This window comes from Carcharodon carcharias, chromosome 13 (assembly GCF_017639515.1).
Source record: "Carcharodon carcharias isolate sCarCar2 chromosome 13, sCarCar2.pri, whole genome shotgun sequence".
NCBI classification, from domain to species: domain Eukaryota; kingdom Metazoa; phylum Chordata; class Chondrichthyes; order Lamniformes; family Lamnidae; genus Carcharodon; species Carcharodon carcharias.
The window spans coordinates 101,622,641-101,639,874 of NC_054479.1; the positions used below are offsets into that span (position 1 = coordinate 101,622,641).

Genomic DNA, 17,234 nt, shown 5'->3' on the forward strand with positions numbered 1-17,234 from the left:
ATGACTTGTGGAAGGCTGCTGATTATCACGGGGGTCACTGCAGATACAGGATGACACTGTGCAGCACTAGCCCAAGAAAGCCAGGCTTCAAACTGTATCACCTTAGCAGGATGGCAGCAGTTTGGGCTGGCTGACTGACAGGCAAAAGCATTGGCAAGAGTGACAATGGTGGGAGCACAAATATTGGAACTCAGGACAACATGTTTGTGCTCTACAGGGCCAAAGTCACTCCCTGGGGCAACATCTCAGCAATCCTTATAATATACGGGAGGATGGGCTGCTGGACTGCTGTTAGGTCCTGATAGTCACTTTGAGCACTGTTATCCATAGCCATGATGAGTGTAGTCTGAACCTGAACAGCAACAGGCTGAGATTTCATGACCTCTTTTGCCTTCCACTGCAGCACTGAGCTATTGGGTGGCTTCTACTTGTGCTATAATGGAAGCTGTCACACCAGCCATCAGATGCTGCTTCATGTTGATTGCACAAATGAGGTCATGGAATTGGCCACCATTTCCATGCTGGAAAGGATGGGTAGAAGGACTCCAAGCTCCGCACAAAGTCCTGTGTCAAGCTGGAGCTGGACTCTTCCGCACTCCTTGACAGCAACAGCAGCTTTTCTGGGAAGCCTGTTAATGAACCAAACATTTCTGTGTGCATGTCACTCCATCGAAATCCTCACCTGAGTCCTCCGCAGCACAGCTTGCCCTCTGGGGAGTTGGCATATGTGCAACCCCTCCCTCTGTCCTGGCTGTACCCTAGACACCACCATCACTATCCCTGGGTATGGTTCTGTCTGCCCCACTGGCAGGACAGACCCACCAGAAGTGACAGCACAGTGGTATACAATCGGGAGGGAGTAGCCCTGGGAATCCTCAACATCGACTGAACCCCATGAAGTTTCAAGGAATAAGGTCAAACAGAGGGAGGGAAAACTCCTGCTGGTTATCACCTATTACCAACACCCACCCCTCCCCGCCACAGCAGATGAATCAGTGCTTCTCCATGTTGAACACCACTTGGAAGAAGCACTGAGGGTGGAAAGGGCTCAGAATGTACTCTGCGAGGGAACTTCAATGTCCATCACCAGGAATGGCTCAGTAGCACCACTGCTGGCTGAGCTGGCTGAGTCCTAAAGGACATAGCTGCTAGATGGGTTCTGAGGCAAGTGGTGAGGGAACCAACAAGGGGGAAAGAAACCTCATCCTCTCCAACCTACCAGTCACAGATGCGCCTGCCCATCGCAGTATTGGTAAGAGTGACCACCACATACGCTTTGTGGATATGAAGGGAGGAATTTTCCAGCCCTGTCACAGCAGGGGTGGAAAATTCAGCGAGCCATTCAAAAGTCCATTGACTGGTGGGACCAGAAGATCCCACTGGTGGGAGGGGCTGGAAAATTCCGGCCTAAGACCTGTCTTTACGTTGAGGGTACCCTCCATTGTGTTGTGTGGCACTACCACCATGCTAAATTGGATAGATTTCGAACGGGCTAGTAACTCAAAATTGGGCCTTCATGAGATACTGTGGGCCATATCAGCAGCAGAATTGTACACAACCACAATCTGCAACCTCATGGTCCAGCATATTCCCCACTCTACCATTACCACCAAGCCAGGGGATCAAGTGCAGGAGGGCATGCCAGGGTCAGCACGAGGCATACCTAAAAATGAGGTGTCGACCTGGTGAAGCTACAACACAGGACTACTTCCATATCAAACAGCAGAAGCAGCATGCAATAAATGCAGTTAAACGATCCCACAACCAACAGATCAGGTCTAAGCAGTCCTGCCACATCCAGTCGTGAATGGTGGTGGACAATTAAACAACCAACTTAAGGAGGAGGCTCCACAAATATCCCCATGTTTAATGATGGGGGAGTCCAGCATGTCAGTGCAAAAGAGAAGGCTGAAGTACTTGCAACCATCTTCAGCCAGAAGTGGCTCCTCCAGAGGTCCCCAGCATCACAGGTGCCAGTTATCAGCCAATTCCATTTGCTCCACGTGATATCAAGAAAAGTCTGAATGCACTGTGTATTGCAAAGGCTATGGGCCCTGACAATATTTCGGCAATAGTACTGAAGAAGTGAGCTTCAGAACTAGCCACACCCCTAGTCAAGCTGTTCCAGTGCAGTTACAACAGCGGCATTTACCCAACAATGTGGAAAATTGCCCAGTTATGTCCTGTCCAATAAAAGCAAGACAAATCCAGCCCAACCAATTACTGCCCCATCAGCCTACTCTCAATCATCAGCAAAGTGATGGAAGGGGCTGTGGACAGTGCTATCAAGTGTCACTTGCTCAGCAATAACATGTCCATTGACACTCAGTTTCGGATTTGCCAGGGCCACTTAGCTCCTGACTTCATTACGGCCATAGTCCAAACATGGACAAAAGAGTTCTCAAGGGGTAAGGGGAATGTGACTGCCCTTGACATCAAGGCAGTATTTGACCAAGTGTGGCATCTATGAGACCTAGCAAAACTGATGTCATTGGGAATTGGGGGAAAGGTCTCCACTGGTTGGAGTCACAAAGGAAGATGGTGTGGTTGTTGGAGGTCAATCAACTTGGTCCCAGGGCATCACTGCAGGAGTTGCTCAGGGTAGTGAACTAGTACCAACCATCTTCAGCTGCTTCATCAATGATCTTTCTTCCATCATAAGGTCAGAAGTGGAGATGTTCGCTGATGATTGCGCGATGTTCTGCACCGTTCACAACACCTCAGATACTGAAGCAGTCCATGCCTAAATGCAGCAAAACCTGGACAATATCCAGGCTTGAGCTGGCAAGTGGCAAGTAGCATTCATGCCACGCAAGTGCCAGGCAATGACTATCTCCAACAAGATGGAATCCAGCCATCTCCCCTTGACATTCAATGGCATTAGCATCACTGAAACCCCTAACAACATCCTGTAGGTTACCATTGACCAGGAACTGAACTGGACTAGCCATATAAATACTGTGGCTACAAGAGCAGGTCAGACACTAGGAGTTCTGCAGTAACACACCTTCTGACACCCCAAAGCCTGTCCACCATCTACAATGCTCAAGTCAGGAATGTGATAGAATACTCTGCACTTGCCTGGATGAGTGCAGCAACAACAGCACTTGAGAAGCTAGACAAAATCCAGGAGAAAGCAACTTATTGATTGGCATCCTAACCACCACTTTAAACAGTCACTCCCTCGACCACAGGCATATACTGACAGCAGTGTGTACCATTTATAGAATGCACTGCAACACCTTCCAAACCCACAACCTCTACCACCAAGAAGGACAAGGGCAGCAGATGCATGGGAACACCACCACTTGCATATTCCCCCACTCCCCACTCCAAGACACACACCATCCTGACTTGGAATGCATCACTGTCACTGGATCAAAATCTAGGAACTCTCCTCCTAAAAGGACTATGTATTAATTCCAATAATTGTATGTTGAGGCAGATCAAGTCTGAAGCTAGCCTGTACCTTAAAGCAGGTGTATTTCCAGCAAAGCCACAGACTTCTCCCAGCTCGTCTCAAACACCCAGATTTATTAATTGATTTTGTAGGATTTGAACCCATGTCCTCAGAGAATTAGCCTGCCTCCATTAGGTTACTAATCCAATGACAATACCACTACACTACCATCTCCCCCTCAAACATTCAGCATGAACTGGTTTATATACCCTTACAATGACTCTCTAACCCTTCCCCAATTGGGGACTGCTGTGCCTAATTACCAATTTAAAGTATGCATTTCATTGCTACATAAATTCAACATTAACACTGTTGGTGTACCTACACCACATGGACTGCAGTAGTTCAAGAAGGTGTCTCACCACCACCTTCTCAAGGGTAATTAGGGATGAGCAATGAATGCTGACCTAACCCATAGTGTCCACATTCTGTGAACAAATAAAAAAAATCTCTTGCCCAGTGTATCACCATATCTTGATGCTGCCTCTATTCTAGCCTCCAAAGCATGTGCAGCGCCTGATAGCTGTGACTCTCAGATTGAGTAATGGCACTTCTTCCTCCCCACATTCTTCTTTCTCTAGGCTTTCAGCCCTCCTGGCCAGGAAAGCTTGTGAATCTGAAAGCATAAAGGCATAAGGGCAGGGTTGGGTTGAGTTGGTTGGTTTGGGGGGGTGGTGGAATCAAGAGTACATGGTTACACCATTTGCAAATTGTAAATCATAGAAGGTTGCTGGATGAAATTGAAGTGGGACTTGAGAAGATGCATTAAACAGGAACAGATCGTCTTCCTCCATGGTTTCAGCACTGCTGCTGGCCACAGACTCAGTGATGGTTCCAATGATTTCCAGCATCATGTACTCCATGGGGGTGAGGGCATGAAGCTGTACCTGCCCCCACTGGTTAGCAGATGCTGCCTTCAATAATGCATTACCTTGCCTTTCAACTAAAGGAAAGTGTTTCAGTGAGTGTGATGCAATATGCTTTAGATGGTATGCTTGCCACGGTTGAATAACTGACAGTGTGAGAAAACTGTGAGCTGTGTGTAAGCTGCTTCCAACAGTGCTAAGTGTGTGAAGGTGAGGTGAGGCTATGAATGTGAGGTATAAGTTGTAAATGATAAAAATTGTTGGTAGGTGTGTGAAGGGGGTGCATTGAAGAGAACAGTATGGGGCTGGTAATGAGTGATAGGATAAGGTATGTGAAGATGCATTCCCTGACCTTGACCAAGCATGTGAGGAGAATAATTTTTTTTTGTGACATTATATCAGATCCTAAACAACCTACTGATGAGAGATTATTGACCTGAAACATTAATTCTTTCTGTCCCGCAATAGATGCTGCTAAACCTATTGAGTATTTCAGTAATTCCTCTTTTTATTTCAGGTTCCCAGTATCCACAGAATTTTGCTTTAGTTTATGTGATGCAGGCTAGATTTGAGTGGTGCTGGCCTTGTACAAACCTAGGCCCCTTGCTGAGGCATATGGCCATTCAATAGCTCATTCAATGCTGGGCTGAAGTCCACAATTATTAAAATTCTCAGGCAGCATGAAGCTTATGGCCTGTCTGCAATACTTTGAATGGGTGTGGGTTAATGATGCATTGCGATCCCTGGTGCCAGGTTTCAGGGGTTATACAATTGAGCTATTTTGATGTCAATTAAATAAATTTTTTGAAGATAATCAAGAAAGTTCCAGTAGAACATAGCAACAGAGTAACAGTAACCCAACCTAGCCTACACATATCCTTTAGAACTTGAGATGCCTTTCTCCCACAGAAAGTGGTCCTTTTGATGGACCTCAGTGAACCCATGCTTGGCAACGTGTTCTAGAGGTTGGTGACTCTGAGTGGGAAAAAGATACTTAATGACATTTACCCAAAATCTTGGCTTTCATATTGCATATTACTTCTCCAATATCTCTATTGAGCGCAGAAACTACTTTGAACTAAACCAACATTTATCTCCTTTATCAATTTAAAAACCTCAAAGTTATTTAATTTGTTCAATGGAAAAACATGCCCAATTCCTTAAGCATAGCCTGATAGAAAAGATCTTAAGACTATGCATCATTTTGATCAACATTTTCATCCCTTGTAATTTGTTGGCATGAAAACGGTACACATACTTGAAATGCAGCTGTGCCAAAGCCTTGCATTGTCCATTTTTTTTACTATCATTCACGGATGTGGTCATTTCTGGCATGACCAGTATTTATTGCCTATCCTTAAAAGCTTCTGAGGAGATGGTGATGAGCCTCCTTCTTCAACAGCTGCAGATTGTGTGGTGAAGATACTCTTGCAGCAATTACATTTTGCCCTGACGGTTTGGTACAACTGAATGACTTGCTAGGTTATTTCAGAAGGTCCACATATACGTGACACCAGCTATAGGTGGCGGATTTCATTCCCTGAAGGGCACTTGTGAAACAAGATTTTTTTTTTTGACAATCACATATGGTCACTATTACTGGTGTTAACTTTTTATTCCTGATTTATTAAATATATGGATTTGAAATTCCCCATCTGCTGTGATCGAATTTGAACTTGCCTCAGAATCATGAATCTGGGCTTTTGGATTACTCATCATTTAACATAGGATCTATGTTTTGAGACTTTCAGCTTTTATAAAGCTGTTGGCCAGGTAATAAAAGTTCTGCAAATTGGCTTTCATTGAAAAGATATTTCAGTGTAAAATTCTTTAACAAGATTTTTTATAAATACGAATGCAATTCTATACTACTGCCTCCTAGTGCACAGATTTCAGAAGTGATAGTGAAATGTATGCCAAAGATTTTTCTCTGTGATGTCACTTTTTTCTGTGTCAGTTTTCCTGAATTTCATTGGTTTCATTTTTTAATGCCAAAGCTAGCAACTGATGAGCTGCAAAGAAGCAACAGAACATCCATCAACTTAGACGTGCAACAGACCTCAGTTGAAATGTACAAAGTGCCTACCCACCCAAAAAATCCAGTTATTTTTATGTAGGTGCCACATTTGTATAACCATCCTTTACATCCGGTAATTAACTGATACTCTATCCCCACGACTGAGTCTGTCACTGTCTGTCTACAATGCACCAGTATCCTGTCCCTCAGTTTTGTTTTTGCTTTATTCCTCAATGGCAGGACTCATGAAACCCATTCAGTTGACAAGCTATTGATCTTGAATTTGTTTAAACCAGAACTCACTACTTCTGGAATACGTACATAATCAGGCTAAGCAAAGTTCAGATTTTTGTTATTTTATCAGGCATTTGGGGGACAAAGTATCACTGGAAAGGAGGGAAGGACAGAAAGAAAGTGCAAGACACACCAATACAGAGGTTCACTTCAGGTGAAGAAGGAGGGGCAGGTAAAGAAACCCCCTTGAATTGTGCCAGATTGATTGTTAAAGCCAGTGACAATTGAAGCAGAATCTGTTATGAAACATAGATCTGGTGGAGGGGACCTGAGATTTTTTGGGGCAGTGGAAAGAGTGAGCCCTTAGTACAAGAGAAGGGCATCTCTACGTCTGTTGCGACTATTGCTAACAGTTCATGTTGAAGTTAAATGGGGCGATGTTACAATGCACCCTATCCTGCTTACTGTGTGAAATTCCACAGGATTAAATATCAGTAAGATCTCATGCTCAGTAACCTGTCATTTTAGGCATTACCAACGTGATATAAATACCTTAAATTGCCTGACATGTTTGACAAATAATAATTGAAAACTTACCTGTTCAAAAATACTCTAGTTCAGTGGTGAAATAATCCAGAAGACATTAATAATTGTTTGTTCCCCTTTTAAGATTACTCTTTCATCATGTAAGGGTTTACTTCTGTTTCTCTCCCACCCAGTGTAGGATATTCCTACTCAGCCCTGGTAGTGGTAACGTGGCATTTTCAAAAAAAGGCTGATTGTCTCTATCTGACTAGTGTTGTTTTACTCATTCTTGATTCATTAATGCCATTGTTCATTGCCTTTTCTTGTAAGCAAAAAGCAAAAAAAAAACATTTAGTTAACTTAATGACTTGAAATTGTATTGGTCCAGAAAAGATAAATGTAATTCCTTCTAGGTGGTTCAGTCAGCTTTTTCAACGATTCATGTAAAGTTAGAAAAAGGGTGAAATACTATAACTACAGTGATGCAATTCTTAGCAACTGATACTGATTCTAGTTTATGGCTGATGATGAAATTACTTTGTGATTTTTTTTTGATGTAGAATGAGTTTTTCTTACATAAATAGAGAAAAATAATATATGCTATATTGCCTTTAAGGTTTGGATAATGAATGTAAATTGCATTGCTTTCAGGTAGCACCTTTAGGGTGATAAGAGTTTTACACAAGAATAATTGAACATAAATGCACCAAAATTTGCAACATTTGACTTTAGAACTTCACAAGAAAATATTTTTATGCATGCTGTAGAAATCCATGTGTCTTGTTACAATTGCCAGAATTTCGATTACCGAATACCATTGTTCTTAATTTTCATTTCCTCATTCCATTTAAATAACTTGGAAATGATCTGCAGTATAAAAGCTTCAGTCGATCACAGCACTAACTAGAATGACTTTGAATTTCTATTTTAGTTTCAGGTTAATACAATGAAGCACTCTGTATTGGTAGTGATCTGGGCTCTTGCCTTCTTTAAAGGTAAAACTTTCTTAGATATTTTTGTATGCTTGCATATTTTGCTTGTTCCAGGGTATGTATATATTTAAAATACACTAATTGAATCATTGAGTATGAGAATGCAAGTTACCGAAGGAATTTAATTTATTCTTTTATTTTGTTCATAACTTACTGCCAAATTGCTGATGGATGTGTAAAAAACACCCTATATTGGGAAAATGGTGATTGCCACCTGCCTTTGGCATAGGTGTTAAATACAGAAACACCACCTATAACTTATTGCGGGTCTGACTAATTCTGGCAGCTTCAAATAACTGTTTGCAGCCTGTTGAAGTGTGACCTTAGTGACATGTCTTTCTTAAGTCCCTTACCAATTTCAACCTCTGCAACTTGGATCAGGCAGTTCCACTCTAGTTTCCTTTCTTCTCCACCCTGCGGACCTCTGGAACTCCCATGCCTGCTTCAAGTCATTCCTTCCAGTATGTTGAGCTCCTTCAGGTGGCAGGCTGTGGCAGATGATGGATGACACTTGACTGTTGTCCCATGTTATGTCCCCTGCCAGTTTCAGGATCTCAGCTGCCAGGTGATTGAAGAAGCTGTTAGCAAAGGTCTCAGCCAAAACTAATATTATCCTGTTAACAAATGTAAAGAAAAATACTCTTTAAAAAGCTTCTGGTTACATTGTCCATTGTGTACAGCAGACAAAATATGATGACACCAACATGCTCACTATAAGCAGTGGGTACTGTTTTTTGCACCTTGTGGTAGTAATTAATTTACTATTTCAATCAACAAAATATAGATTATTTAATTAAGATAACTTGAATTATAATTATATTGTAATCCAAAATAATTTGGTCTTCAAGTTCTAACAGTACTTTCCTCCCCTAAATTATGATCAGATGTTAGAAGTAATTTAAAGCAAATGTAAATTTTTTGATGGCTGGAAATAATATTTGGTAGCAGAAAAGCTCATGGATTTACATTAGCCAAGGATTTTTCTAAAAAAACAGTTTTTGAAATTCATCTTCGATTTTCTTCTAACTGTAAGTTATGTTTCAGTGAGCAGGATGGACAGGGTCTAAGTGAAATGCATTGGGTTTGGATAGATCTTTAGAAAACTAAGGCTGTGTTGATGCTAAACCTTTTATGCAAAGTGAACTATAAAACCTCTTGCTGTACAAAAAAGTTGAATTCAACAAATTTGGGTAATTTTATGGAACAGAAATGTCACTTAAAATATATTTTAGTTTCTCACTTTCAGAGTAAGAAGTCCTGCATTTTCTAATTTATTTGACAATATGGATTTTACTTAATTCTAACACTTCTTCTGAAATTTTAATTCTTGGCAGGTTGAACTCTGTTTCACTCTGAGGGTAGAGCAGTTGCAAAGAGCCATCTTCAGCTCAGGCAGGGTGGGTGTGGGGTGCGGGGGGGGGGGGGGGGCGGTGGGGGAGGTGGGGGGGTGGGGTGCGGGGGGGTGGGGTGGCGTGGGTGGGGGGCAGCAGACCAGCTTCTAAACTTCAGAGTTGTTTGCAGTATCACTTTGGTCAGAACTTTACAACCTGCGGGTGGGCGGGCGTCTGACCTGTCCCGCCGCGAAAAAGCACGGGGTGACGTCGGGCGAGCATCCCAGCGCTATCGTGCACTTGTGCGATACCCCACTCGGCAGTCGGAAGTGCACCCTCCGACAATTAAGTGGGCAATTAAGCACATTAAGGAGGCAATTAGAAGCGTTTTTTCATGGCCTGTCCACTGTTATGGTTGGCGGATGGACCATTCTCCCAGGCGGCCTTTACATTTTTGCTCAAACCTCAATCCAGGGTGGGATGAAATCCCCGTGGGGAAATAAAATGCAAAGAGATACCTGGGGACTGTTTTTTTTATGAGGTATGCTTTCAGGTGCTTGCTTGTGCTGCACTGACATATTTTACAGCGTTTTTGTAGTTTTGTTTATTCAGTGGAGGTCTTCAGCTCCCTCAGGCAGCTGTCTGCCTTCAGAGAGCTCACTGCAAGTGCTCACCAACACCAGTGGTGACATCGACATCCGCCCCCACCAGCAGTGCTGAGCCTTTCTCACTGCACTTTTCATGCTGCCTGGCTGTCAATTGGCCAGCCCAGCGTGAAACCATGGTCAGGATTTCCCATCCGCTCCTGGTCCTGCTGATCGTGCACACCCGACAAGCGAAAAATTCAGGCCTGTGTGACTGGACCATGGCAAACAAGCACAAAAATATCACAGCACTTACAGCCAGCTGATGGAAAAGCAAGATTTGAGAAGCAGCAAGCTGGCTGAACCTGCTCTCAATTGTTGCATTTATGTAAGGGACAATGCTGTGTTTTCCAGACAGCCAATGCTTTAAAACCAATTTTACCATGGTATAGTGGGCAATCAATGTCCACAAGAGCAAAGAAAATGTTGTCACTTAATAATTTAGTTGTGCTTGTTATCCATTCGGGAACCACAATATGGTTTGAGGATGTTGGCACTAATGTAAGTAAAGCTATTCCAGACCAATACTTCTAGAGACTAATTTTAATTTTTCAGAATGAACTGAATCATTTTTAACATATGTTTATGTTATGCTTAACATATTGGGTAACGGAATTGATTTGGGGGGTGCATGTATAGCAGAGGGACTGTATGACCAACTTGTGAAATAAAATAATGGTCACTTTAACCGTGAGACTGGGAGGGGGGAAGAGGGTTAGAGAGTGGAGAGGGAGCACTGGTAAAAGCAAGGGGGCAGGGGATGTTGGGAGAGGGGAGATTGAGGTAGGGGGGGTGAGGGGAGTGAGAGTGCGGGGAAACAGGGTTGAGAGTGAGGAAATAGGAGAGCGTGAGTTGAGGGAAGGGGCCAATGTGGGGGAGCGGGGGGGGGGGGGGGGGGGTGGGGGGTGGGGGGGGTTGGTGAGAGTGGTTGGGGAGTGGTGGGAAGAGCCTTGCTCAGAGAAAGAACTTGTATGTATTCAATCAAACTAGCAGTTCCGCACTTCCCAGGCTTGCTCTCCCCCTTGTGGTCACCAGCAGCTGCCCAGTGCACTGCGCAAAAGGGAAAAAGATGTGAAGGCAGCAGCAGACTAGATACCCCACTCTCGCCCCCACGCACAATAATTAGCCCCTCACCCCCTCCCACATGCTAATTAGCCCCCCTCCCCTCTCACACAATAATTAGCTCCCTCTCCCCTCTCACACAGTAATTAGCCCCCCTCCCCTCTCACACAATAATTAGACCCTTCTTTCCCTCTCACATTGAGTAATTAGCTCCCTCCCCTCTCACACACAATAATTATTCCCCTCTCCTCCTCTCACGCACATTAACTATTCCCCTGTCCCCATCTCACATTCAGTAATAACCCCTCTCCCCTTCTCACAGAATAATTAAGCCCCTCTCCTGCCTCTCCCCTGGGCACATACAGTAATTATTCCCCTCTCTCCTGACCATACAAAGTAATTATTCCCCTCTCCCTCCCACAAACACACTAATTATTCCCCTCTCCACCCCAACACACAGTAATTATTCCCCTCCCTACCCCAACTCACAGTAATTGTTCTCCCCTCTACCCTAACACACTCTAATTATTCCCCTCTGTACCCCAACACACGGTGATTATTCCCCTTTCTCTCCCCCCACACACAGTAATTACTCACCTCTCCCCAACACACACAGTAATTATTCCTCTCCTCCATGTACAGTAATTATTCCTCCCTCCCACCCACACATACAGTAATTGCTCCCTTCTCCCCTCCCACACACAGTAATTATTCTCCTCTCCCCCTCACACACTAATTATTCCCCTTTCCCCCCAACATACTAATTACTCCCCTCTCCCCGCCCACACATACAGTAATTTTTTTCCTCTCCCCCAACACGCACTAATTTTTCCCCTTCCCCACCCACACATACAGCAATTGTTCCCCACTCCCTCCTCCCTTCCGCCCCACACACAGTAATTATTCCCCTCTCCCCATACACACAATAATTATTCCCCTCTCCCTCCCACACATTAATTATTCTACTTCCCACTCACACATACAGTAATTGTTCCCCTTTCCCTGCTTCCCACACCCCCCACACACAGTAATTATTTCCCTCTCCCCCACATGAAACAGGAGCAGGAAGACAAATTTTGAGGCAGTCACATTACTTCCTGACATTGATTCAGTTCAGGGCTGTTGCAGAGCCAAAAGTGACAAGCTCAAGAATTGCAGGCCAGCCTGAAAAAATTCTGACAACTGGTGTTTCCAAATTTTGGAGTTCCGGTCTAGCAAGATGGCAGAGAATATGGGACAAATGGCTTCCTGGGTGCATTTTGTAAGATATGTGGGACAATTATTAAAAATACAGGACGATCTCACCAAATAAGAGACAGCTGGTTAACCCTGGTGGGGTTGGTGGCTGGTCTGGTTAGATGATTAGAAAATGGAAGTGTTTCATGAAATTGGATTTTACTCAGGCAGGACAAGGGTTTGGCAGCCAGGAAATGGACTGACATTTTAAATATGTTAATGAGATTAAGAGACTCATATTTAACCTGTTTTACATGTTTAATAGTACACTGTTAGGTTTCCTGGATTTTGGGAGTCACATCAACTGCAGTGAGGCATGGATGGCCTCAGGGAGCACTCCTTGTGGGCTGACAGGAGCAGTAATGCTTCCTCCTGGCCCTGCAGCTCCCTTCCCATCAGATCCAATTCCCCCAGCATCAGATCCCAACCTGAGCTGGTTCAGACCCTTCTCTGGGGACAGAAATTGGACCACTCTCCTGCTAAACCCCTCACTACCCCAAGGACTGGAATCTCCTGCCTGGGGCTCAGGGATTGAACCTTCCCCAAGCTGAGAAATTGGTCTCTTCCCAGGATTGCACCCATCAATGATAAAACATCAGATTCACACAAAGGATTGGACTAGAGGTAGTTTAGGAGATGCATTTCATGAGGGGGGGAGGGAGGGAGGGAAGGGTGGGGGGAGGGAGGGGAGGGATGGGGGGTGCGGGCCTCCCCGCTCACCAACTCGTAAAATGACATGAGATGACATTGGGTGGAACCCCCGACATCACCCCACATCATTTCCATTTTCAGGTCAGTGGGGGCACAGCTGAGTCAGCTGTGCGCCTGCTGACCTGTCAACAGCCTATTGAGGTAATTGAAAAACTAATTAAAGTCATTAATGGGCCTGCCCGTCCAACCTCAAGGTTGGTAGACAGACTGGGGGTCCTGGTGGGCGTCGGAAAAAACATGAAACCTCATCCATGAGCGGGATGAAGTTTCTTGAGAGTATTAAAATTTTTATTAAAGGTTTCAATAAAAGTTATGGATATGTCCCAATTCATGTGACAGTGTCACATGAGGGAACATATCATGGAATTTTTTTTATCATTTGTATTACAAATTTTAAACCTGAGCTAATCTCCCTGAGGCAGCACTTAGCCTCAGGGAGATCAGTGCGCTCTTTCACGTGCATGCACGAAACAGCACACTCCCAGCTGAGGGAATCCACCCCTGCCCGCACTTCCGAGCGGACATCACACTGGGTGGGCCTTAATTCGCCCGCCCACGTAAAATGGCGGTGCATCCCAATTGGGGGCACCAATCGGAGGCGCGCCTGCCCTGCCCACTCCCGCACTTCCCCCCCACCGATGGTGGGAAAATTTTTCCCCATGGAAACTTCACTGCAGAGAACTGGGTTTTCAGGCTCTGGAACCAAGGGCCAACTTTATGTTTGTATTTGAATGCCATAAATGGTGAATCCTGCAGATAAGTTCCAGAAAAGAAAAAGAGAAGCTTGCATTATATTCTAAATGAATTGATTTCTCTTGCTTCTTTCATTAAGAAAAATTGATCTTTTTCCATCACAGGTCATGATGCTACTGTCAAATTTAACCAAGCTTATGGACACTCCACTTTCGGTAAGTTGACATCAAAAAATAGCACAACCATTTTGATGATATAGTAAATTTACCTAAACTAAAAAGTCAGGCATAAAATTTATTATTAAGCTCAAAATAGCTATTGAGATACTGTCATTATATTTTCTCAGCTCTCCTTTGCTTAAATTGTCTGTTGGCATTTGTTAATAAAGTATAATTGAGTGTTAATTTACATCTTCAAAGAAACACAATGATAAGGACCCAAGATTCTGTTCTTAGCTCTCTTTCATTTATAAATTTGATTTACAATTTAAAGTGTTTAAATTCCTTCATAACCTTATGCTTTTTTAACTCTGCAAACTCTTCCAGCCCTACACTCTCCCAAATGTTTAGGTCTGTTAATGTCTGAAAGATGTTTGGGACCAAGGCATTTCTGGATTTTGGAATTTTCTAGATTATGGAATAACATTAGAATGCCTAACCCACAAGTGTGTGAGCCAGATATAACTCTGTATCTGAGACATAAAACATTGACAAAAAATTTAGAAAACTGTAATAAAAATTGTTTAGTTTTACTAAAATGAAAACTACACCAGTTTACCCTTGGTCTGCTCAAAAGCACTGATACAAACTGAGGACAAAGAATGGTGAGTGATGGGGCGTGGGGGGACAGTGACTGTAGCACAGGGAAACAGTGTGTGAGGTCACAGTGTAATACAGAATCCAGAATTAGCACTACAACGGGCCCAAGCTAGGGGATGCAGGGAATGATAAACATTCAATATAAAAGAAACAGAGAACAATTGCTGCGGTTGCAATTTCTCAGAAAGATTGGCAATATACTACCAGAGTGAAAGGCTTTGATTTTTAATTTCAATTCCTACCAAATTAACCAACTTTTCTTCCAACGTCGTTCACTTTGTCTCTCTCTCCTATTTCATGATGTTTTGCGGTGCTGTGAATGTGAGCATCTGAAGTGCAGAGCCTTTCACAAGAAGTCCAGACAACTGGGGTTTCCGATTTCAGATTCCAGACTGGAGAGGTTACAGTGTATAATGGTTGCAGGCTCTTTCATTGCACTTAGTCTTTTTTAATGAAATGTGATTGTATAAATATAGAAATAACATTTTGAAAATAAACCATATGTTTGTAGTCTATTTTCCATAGCTAACTCACTTGGATTTAAACCGATAATTTTGCTTTAGATCTGAATAAGGCTGTTCTTACTCAAGTCTTCAAGCGGTCATTGGATAGTTCCAATCAATCACCACAAAATCATCGTGAGTACAATACATTGAATATACTTGATCACCCAAATGCACTTAACTTCAGTGTCATCTCACATCTGTCTTTCAGAGAAACAATCTTAGAATGATGTTACAGAGGGAATTGTCCTTTTCTTCCAGATACCTGCAACACATGGGGAATGGGAGCATTCAAGGATTTTGACAATGAACTATTCCATTTTATATCAAACTGTGAGTTTATCATGAGCAGACTATGCAGAGGCCAACATGATGATTATATGGTGAAAATCCGCAGAGGATCAGATGGACATCTGAAGCATGTATTCTTCAAAATTGGAACCACCCAAATTGTTCTGACAAATGGGACAATTCAGGTTAAAGGCCAGATGTAAGTTAAATTCTGCAGGTCTGCTTTTGTTTTCTCTTATTCATTTATGGGATGTGGGTGTTGCTGGCTAGGCCACCATTTATTGCCCCCCCCTATTTGCCCTTGAGAAGGTGGTGGTGAGAGTTAGTTACAAAACTGCTGCATTACCAGGCACAGAAAGAAAACATAATATATTAGTATGGATCAAAGCAAAAATTTTAAGTAATATTACACAAGCCACATTTTTCTACTTAATTCCCATATAACCATTGTAGAAAAACTTTGCCGTACGATGACAAGGTGGTCAATATTCGTAGAAATGGAGAGAACATCAAGATTGCAAACAAGAAACGTTCCATATCATTAACCTGGAACCATAAAGATGCATTGATGGTGAGATGTTTTAAGTGTAGCATTCCTTTTCATTTTCATTTTCTTTCACTCTGCAAATGAAGTATATAAATGCAACACTTCTTATTTTCATCTGTGAATGTGTAATATGTGTTCTCTAGATGATAAGTTTATCCATGTAGGTGAAATCCTGTTTCTCAAAAATTGCTCTGTTCATCATCAGAGAAATTGTATTAATCAATTTCATGAAGTTTTTGTTATTTTAATATTTCACATTTTGCCAACTGATTTTTCTTGTAACTGAGCACGACACTCAACCTTAAACTGACCTGTGTGTGCTTCTTCACCTCTGATATAGTAATTGATAGTTAACACAATAGTTACATTTCTATGTATAGAAATAAATGATTATTTGATGAAATGAACAAGAAGAGAGTTCCCGTGGCAGTAAAGGTGAACCTTTCCCTCTGTAGTTGCAGTGTGTTTTCTTGCAATTGACATTGAGCTCTGTTTTGGCCAATAACAATGGCCAGAATTTTCGGCTCGGTGAGCAGGGGTGGGGCCCACTCGCCGAGGTGTAAAATGATGCGGAGCGACGTTGGACTTGTGTCCCGACATCGCCACGCGTCATTTAGTTTTTCAGTCTGGCAGGCGCACAGCCAAGTCGGCTGCACACCTGCTGAACTGTCAAAGAACTACTAAGGCCATTTAAATATCAATTAAAGTAATTAAATGAGCTGCCCATCCAACCTTAAGGTTGGTGGGCAGGCGACGAGCCCAGGCGGCCTTCACATTTTTCATGGGACCTCATCCATGGGTGGGACGAGCTTTCATGAAGGGTTTATAAATTAAATACATTTTTTCATTAATCTTCCTTGACGTGTCTCAGCTCATGAGGGGACATGTCCTAAAATATTTTCTTTTCTTTATTTAAATTTTTAAACCTTAAACTAATCTCCCTGAGAGCAGGCCCTGACTTAGGGAACCCCCAACCCTCCCGACCCACGCAGGGAGTGCCTAGCACTTCCAGGCGCACGTCACTCTGGATGGGCCTCAATTGGTCTGCCCCCATAAAATGGTAGCACAGACCCAATCGGGTGCACTGATCAGGTTCACGCTCACCCCCGCACTTCCCCCTCAACAGGGGAACATCCTCCCAAGTGGTTAATTTAGAAACTGTTTGTTTTGTAAGTCACTACATGTTTTGAATGTCAAAATTAATCCCTTAATAAAGAATATTCTCTATTGACTACCTTTCCAAAGAATGAAATGCAACACAAACATATTTAAATAAAGATGATGCAAATGTGGAGCTCAGAAAG

At 43.0% G+C, this 17,234-nt stretch overlaps 1 protein-coding gene across 6 annotated transcripts in view; it reads left to right on the forward strand.

Moving 5' to 3' along the window:
• Positions 1 to 7,988: 7,988 nt before the first annotated feature.
• Positions 7,989 to 17,234, forward strand: part of LOC121285635 (mucin-2-like) — a 94,621-nt gene continuing 85,375 nt past the window's right edge. For all 6 annotated transcript variants that reach the window (XM_041202274.1, XM_041202276.1, XM_041202277.1 and 3 more), the window contains exons 1-5: positions 7,989 to 8,097; positions 13,936 to 13,986; positions 15,153 to 15,227; positions 15,354 to 15,582; positions 15,837 to 15,954. In XM_041202274.1, the coding sequence (XP_041058208.1) occupies positions 8,049 to 8,097; positions 13,936 to 13,986; positions 15,153 to 15,227; positions 15,354 to 15,582; positions 15,837 to 15,954 (522 nt within the window). In that variant the 5' untranslated portion in view covers positions 7,989 to 8,048. The remainder of the gene's footprint in view (positions 8,098 to 13,935; positions 13,987 to 15,152; positions 15,228 to 15,353; positions 15,583 to 15,836; positions 15,955 to 17,234) is intronic.